The following is a 7,527-nucleotide window of genomic DNA, read 5'->3' as shown; positions in this document are numbered from 1 at the left end:
TACACATTTGATGCAGGAAAACTAAGACAATCATGGATTTTTTTAAACACACAAAAAAGCAAATGTGTATTTTATGCAGCTAAAAGTCATGAAAACTAAACTAACATGACTTTAAGGTGGAATATGATCAGATTTTTATCCAAAAAATGTTCAAATTCCTTCCATGCAACAGTTCAAAATGCATAACCATTCATTATGATTGTCAAATTCCCTCCATCCAACAGCTAAAAATGCATAAACAAACCAAAGCATGTTGGTAGTTCTGTGCTTAGAGCTCCACTAGTCACATTTTATTTAATATTCTTCCATTTGTAGTTAAGAAAACGTGTTCTGGATCGAGATAACAAAGCAAATTACAGATTTTTTTACATGCACACCAAGTAGATATGCATTTGTATGCAGTTAATGGTCGTTAAAATAAAACTAACATGATTTAAATTGGGAATTAAATCTGATTTTTATGTTGTCTGGATGCAAAAGTTGGTTAAATTCCTTCAGAATTTAACCAACTTTTGTTTCATTTGTGAGATTTTAATTGGGCAAATCATAAGTTTTTTAATGCATGACCAAGTAAATTTATATTTGCTTGCAGCTAACAGTCACTAAAATCAAACTAACATGACTTTAAGGTGGAATCTGATAAGATTTTCATCTAAAAAATGGTCAAACTTCCTCTGAGCTCCAGTTCAAAATGCATAAACATTGAATTCACAATCATAAATGAATAGAAAAACCAGCAAATATCCATAATTTAAATCAAATTCTGTTGCACAGTTATGTGCATCTATATCCAAAATATAGACACAGACAAGATTTAACAACCATGTTTTCAAAGTAAATTATGGATTTTAATACACAAAAGCAATAAGATAAGTATATGCATGCAACTAACAGCAATAAATATTAACCTAGCTTGATTTAAAGGTGGAAAATAATCAGATTTTTATACAATTTGGAAGCAAAAATAGACGAACTTACAATCATAAAAGACGAGGAAAACCAATAAATAATTATATTTTAGAGCCAGATCTGGTTCATTTTTGCCATTTTTACTCAAGAGAAATTCACTTTTTGCACATATTTTTTATGAAACAGGTGCAAAGGAGCAGATCAGGCAAATATCTGATGAAGGTTTTGCATTTTTGCAAGAGTCTGTTTGAAACGTTTTGGCATTTATACTAAGAAAAAGGAACTTTTTGCACATTCGTTTCTCCTTTTTCTTGAAACAGACTGTTGCAAAAATGCGTTTATTTGCAACATTTTGGTGCAAAACCATCATCAGATATTTGTCAGATTTAATCCTATGTGCTTGTTTCATTAAATATATGTACAAAAAGCTGATTTTTCATGTATATTGGCATTTTTGCAAGATTCTGTTTGAAACTTTTTGGCAAACTTTATATTAAGAAAAAGGAGCTTTTTGCATATATTTTGCAGGTGCATAAGAGCATTTCGAGCAGATCAGGCAAATATCTGATGAAGATTTTGCACCACAACATTACAAATAAATGTATTTTTGCAAGTTAGATGATGTTCGAGTCTTTTTTGCATTTATATTAGATAAAGGAGCTTTTTGCATACTTATTTTGCAGATTGGACAGTTAGCAGGAGTCTGTGTGACACTTTTTGCTTCAGAAATCAACAATTTTTGTTTGATTTTCTGTCATCTAACTGATCATTTAATCAGCTTCTGCTCACAAAACAGTTAAGTAAGTTGAGCAACGAGCATCAGTTTCTGCAGAATAAACCACCGCAGCTCCTCCACCAACAGGTTTAGCTGTAATTGGTGTTGAGATTAACAGAAACAAACACACAGACAGGGATTATGAACGGCAGATTATGGAGAATTATGAAGCTCTTACATGCAGCAGATAAAGAGATGGAGTCTGACAGAGGAACAGAGGAGCATGCAGACCTCTGGGAGAGAAACAGTTGAAGATCTGATGCGAAGTTCAGACACGTGCACGCCCACACACGTGCACGCCCACACACACCAACAGCGTTGCAGGCAGCCGAGCGCTAATGACATGGAAATGATATGGTAATGATATGGTAATCTGGCAACATTATTCTGCCCAGCAGAGACCGCCAGGGAGAAGAACCTGCCACAAACCACGTGCGCGCGCACGGGCGCACACACACACACACACACACACACACACACACACACACACACACACACACACACACACACACACACACACACACACACACACACACACACACACACACACACAGGATAAGGAGGAATCTGACATGTTCAGGGAGTCAGAGCAGGAAGGAGCAGGAGGAGGTGATGTCAAATTGTTGATGGAAAGAAGTCGTGTTTTTAAGATTTTTGGCTCTGAAAAGTGAACAATTTTTCAAAATTTGCAAGTAAAAACTATTAAAAGTTACAGTAAATGACGTGAAATATCATAAAGTCACCTACAAACAGCAATAAGTAACTGTAAAGAGGATTTATTGTAGTTTATTATGATTTTTATGGTATTTAACTTTGCACTAAACTAGAATTTAATTTCCTGCAATATCCACTGTTTTTCAAAATTTCTCAGCAAAAATTAAGTTGGATGTCCCCAAAAATGCAGAAAGTTAAAGTAAATACCATAAAATATCATGTAAATTACATTGTCACTGCAAAATTGATTTATTGTAGATTTACTATAATTTTTAAAATCTATTTATCTGCACAAAAATACAATAAAGGCCAACAGTTATATTAATAAATTGTTGATGGTGGGAGTAGTTTTATTATTATTATTTTTGGACTAATATGGGATCTAACTTCCTGCAAAGTGCACAGTTTTTTCAAAACTTACGAATAATAATCAGATCTGGTGCTCCAAAAAACACAAACACTTATAGTAAATAACATAAAATGTCATAAAGTCACCTAAAATACATTGCAAACTACAGCATTTTCAAGATTTACGAGCAAAAATCACATGTGAAGCTCCAAAAATGCAGAAAGTTACAGCAAATAACATAAAATATGAAGCAAATTACAGGAAGTCACCGCAAAATTGATCTATTGTAGGTTTATTATGATTTTTATGTATTTGTCTGCGTAAAAATACAATAAATGCTAAGAATGGAACTGTTCTGCAAAGGAAAACTTCCTCATAATAAAAGTTCTTACTCACTAGATAGAATGTCTGCAGTACCAAAGATCAAACTGCTGATGGTGGAAGAAGTCATGGCTTTAAACTGGAATCTATTTGCACCGTTTTGCAAACCTTACTAATTAAAATCACATCTTGTGTCCCAAAAAAAAAAAACACAAAAATGAACAGTTAATAACAAAAAATGTCAAAAAATTACCTAAACTGCCATGCAAATGATCATAATTCACTTAAAAATGGTAATTTATTGAGGATTCATTGTTATTTTTATGGTATTTAACTGTAAAATAATACAGTAAAGGCCAACAGTGGAGCTACTCTAAGCAGGAAAACTTCCTCAAAATAACAAATTGTTGATGGTGGAAAAAGTCTTGGCTCTAAACTGTAATCTAACTACAGTGTTTTTCAAAAGTTACTAATTAAAATCAGATCTGATGCTCCAAAAAACACTAAAACTTGCAGTAAATACCATAAAATGTCATGTAATCACCTAAAATATCATAAAAATTACAGTAACTGACTGTAAAGTTGATTTATTGTTGGTTTATGTTGAATTTTACGCTATTTAACAACACAAAACTACAGTAAATGCGAACAGTGGAGCTGTTCTGTGGAGGAAAACTTCCTCATAATAACAAGAAATTCTAACTCACTGGATTTATTTTGAGTCTGTCATGAAAACTGCTGATAAAGAGCAAAATCTGCAGCTGTAAGTTCGTGTTTTGTTCCAATTTCCAGGTTTAAAATGAGGCTAAAAACACAAAAACACACATTTATAGATATATAGATCTAAATATATAATATATATGTGTGCAAATATGGATGAAAAAATAAGCTGAAAGCACCAAAATAAAGAACACCAGACTATTAATAGAATATTTCCTGCACAACTGTCCACTCTGAATGCAACACTGCCACCACCTGGACAAACCTGCTCACTGCAGGAGCTGTAGAGGTAAAAAATATTTACGTCAGAAATAAGAAACAAAAAGACAGGAATAAAAGGACAGAAAGAGCTCAGGTTCTGTCAGTTCATATACTCATATTTATGTATAATTCTATAAACTGTCTACATATTTAAAAAATAAAAGTATTCTACAAAAACGTGCTGTATGTGGATCTTTCAAAATAATTTCTTTAAAATAATTTTTTCCTCAAGTGACATGAATTTGATTATTTTTTTAAGGGAGTTTACTTTAGTTTTTAGAATATTTTCACTGCATTTCAACTGTTGTGGTGGCTGTATGAATATGAATTTCAAATTAACAGCAGGATTTGTACTTTTTTGTGAACATTTCTAAATATTTAAGAAAACACAAATGATTTGATTTAAATATGTAGAATGGATTTGTTATTAGTCACTTCTGTAAAAAGACAGAGGAATAGATGCAGGAAAATTCTAATAAAACGTTTCTGTAACGTGATAAATTAAATAATGTTTTTCCTGCAACGTTCTGAGGATGTTGTTGAGGCAACATATCATTGAACGTTCTTCTATAAAACATTCTAACAACAAATGATAACAGGAAGGACGTCCTCAAACCAACATTTGAACGTTTTCCAGAACATTTGTAGGGAAGCCTTTAGAGGACTTTATTAAGCCTTTAAGAAGAACATTCTGGGAACTGAAAAGAAAACTTCCCGCTGAAATCTTGAACTTTACAGAACTTTATTTGAAGATTTTCTGAACATTAACATTCTGGCCAGGTATCTTATTATTTGTGTATGTTGTGTTTATTTTATTTCAGAATCTTATCTGACAGCTTGTCATCCTTTTATGTCCTGTTTTTTAGTATTTACAAATGGATTTAACTTTTTCCCAGGACGAAGGATGTTTTTAAAATGACTGTCCTTCCTCCTCTTCATCCTCCTCTTCATCTTCATCCTCCTCTTCATCTTCATCCTCCTCCTTCTCCTCCTCTTCATCCTCCTCCTCCTCCTCTTCATCTTCATCCTCCTCTTCATCCTCATCCTCCTCTTCATCCTCGTCTTCATCCTCCTCTTCATCCTCCTCCTCCTCCTCTTCATCCTCCTTCTCCTCCTCTTCATCCTCCTCCTCCTCTTCATCCTCATCCTCCTCTTCATCCTCCTCTTCATCCTCATCTTCATCCTCCTCTTCATCCTCCTCCTCCTCCTCTTCATCTTCATCCTCCTCCTTCTCCTCCTCTTCATCCTCCTCCTCCTCTTCATCCTCCTCTTCATCTTCATCCTCCTCCTTCTCCTCCTCTTCATCCTCCTCCTCCTCCTCTTCATCTTCATCCTCCTCTTCATCCTCATCCTCCTCTTCATCCTCCTCTTCATCCTCATCCTCCTCTTCATCCTCCTCTTCATACTCCTCCTCCTCCTCTTCATCTTCATCCTCCTCCTTCTCCTCTTCTTCATCCTCCTCCTCCTCTTCATCCTCCTCCTCCTCTTCATCCTCCTCCTCCTCTTCATCCTCATCCTCCTCTTCATCCTCCTCTTCATCCTCCTCCTCCTCCTCTTCATCCTCATCCTCCTCTTCATCCTCCTCTTCATCCTCCTCCTCCTCCTCTTCATCTTCATCCTCCTCCTTCTCCTCCTCTTCATCCTCCTCCTCCTCTTCATCCTCCTCCTCCTCTTCATCCTCCTCCTCCTCTTCATCCTCCTCCTCCTCTTCATCCTCCTCTTCATCTTCATCCTCCTCCTTCTCCTCCTCTTCATCCTCCTCCTCCTCCTCTTCATCTTCATCCTCCTCTTCATCCTCATCCTCCTCTTCATCCTCCTCTTCATCCTCATCCTCCTCTTCATCCTCCTCTTCATCCTCCTCCTCCTCCTCTTCATCTTCATCCTCCTCCTTCTCCTCTTCTTCATCCTCCTCCTCCTCTTCATCCTCCTCCTCCTCTTCATCCTCCTCCTCCTCTTCATCCTCCTCCTCCTCTTCATCCTCCTCCTCCTCTTCATCTTCATCCTCCTCTTCATCTTCATCCTCCTCTTCATCCTCATCCTCCTCTTCATCCTCATCCTCCTCTTCATCCTCATCCTCCTCTTCATCCTCCTCCTCCTCCTCCTCGTCACTGTTTCCTCGCTGCTCCCCTCTAAGTGGCTGTGATTGACAGCCTGGCTATATCCATGCAATATCACCCTGTGCACGTTCCTATTCCCTCCCGGAGCCTCCATCCGCCGCTCAAATTAACCTTCCGTGCCGACGGGAGGGGGCCCCGCGTGGACCAATCAGCAGGTGATTAGGCCGGGGGTGGGAGGGGTGAGGGGTCAGCGCCATGGGGCCATCGCAGGCCTGATTGGTTTCAATCAGTGGACAGCCGCAAGGACAGCTGGGAGCTGAGCGGCGGCGGGCGCTAATCAACGTGTCCCACAGTGAGGCATGAACGGCCTGCACACACACACACACACACACACACACACACACACACACACACACACACACACACACACACACACACACACACACACACACACACACACACACACACACACACACACAGCACGACACAGGAAGCACAAATGAACAGTCCACACCACAACAGACAAACAGAAAAACCCCGTTTAATGGAACCCAGAGACAACACTAGCAGGCCACCAAACTGAGCTGCTAAAATGAAGCCGCTAATTCAGCTGTTAATTCCACTGCTGGCCATGACTTCAGTAAAAGGACTGACATTGGTTAGTCCGGCAAATAAACGCCATCATACCACCAAAAAAATCACCATCATGGCAACAATAAACCGCCATCATGGAGACAAAAAAAGGCATCATGGTGCTAAAAAAAAATCCCCATCATGGCAACAACAACCTGCCATAATATCAACAAAAAACCGCCATCATGGCGACAAAGAGCCGTCATCATGGAGACAAAAAAAACACCATCACGGCGACAAAAAAAAAAGATTTATGGCAACAAAAAAAAGTCATTATGGAAACAAAAAACCGCCATCATGTGTTTTGTCGGACTAGCCAATGTCAGTGCTATCATTAATGATACTTTAGTCACAGTACTAAAACAGGAAAGTAAAACTACCCTATTAAATGAAAAATGCTAGTAACAGGACTAATACAGGAGTGCAGAAATTGTGCATGCCAGATAAAAGTCCTGCATAAAAAATTCCACTTAAGTAAAAAATACTTCAAGTAAAAATCCTGCATGAAAAATCCTATTTCAGCAAAAGTACTGATACAGGAATATAAAAATACGCCATTGCAGGTAAATGTCCTGCATGAAAAATCCCACTGTAGTAAAAGTACTAATACATGAAAGTAGAAATACTCTATTACAAATAAACACTGGCATTTTTTTTTTTTTTTTTGGCCAGACTAACCGATGTCACGGCCCTCATGTGATTTCTTTAAATGTGGAACGATCCGGATTCACCCAACGTCTCATGTGGCGCTACTTCCTGCTCAGATATTGGCGTCGACCAATCAGAGA

The 7,527-nt window shown here is 37.8% G+C and overlaps 1 protein-coding gene across 1 annotated transcript; it reads right to left on the bottom strand.

Annotated features, from left to right (window-relative positions):
- Positions 1-4,774: 4,774 nt before the first annotated feature.
- LOC129350244 (glutamic acid-rich protein-like) lies at positions 4,775-6,363 on the bottom strand. Its single transcript, XM_055016170.1, has 2 exons — positions 6,291-6,363; positions 4,775-6,200 (listed from the first exon to the last, which is right to left on the bottom strand). Exons 1-2 carry the CDS (start codon positions 6,361-6,363, stop codon positions 4,960-4,962), a joined length of 1,314 nt encoding a protein of 437 aa, XP_054872145.1. The 3' UTR covers positions 4,775-4,959.
- Between the last annotated feature and the right edge of the window lie 1,164 nt (positions 6,364-7,527).

The sequence above is a fragment of the Amphiprion ocellaris genome, chromosome 12, assembly GCF_022539595.1.
Source record: "Amphiprion ocellaris isolate individual 3 ecotype Okinawa chromosome 12, ASM2253959v1, whole genome shotgun sequence".
Lineage (NCBI taxonomy): Eukaryota > Metazoa > Chordata > Actinopteri > Pomacentridae > Amphiprion > Amphiprion ocellaris.
This window is presented reverse-complemented; position numbering and strand designations above follow the sequence as displayed.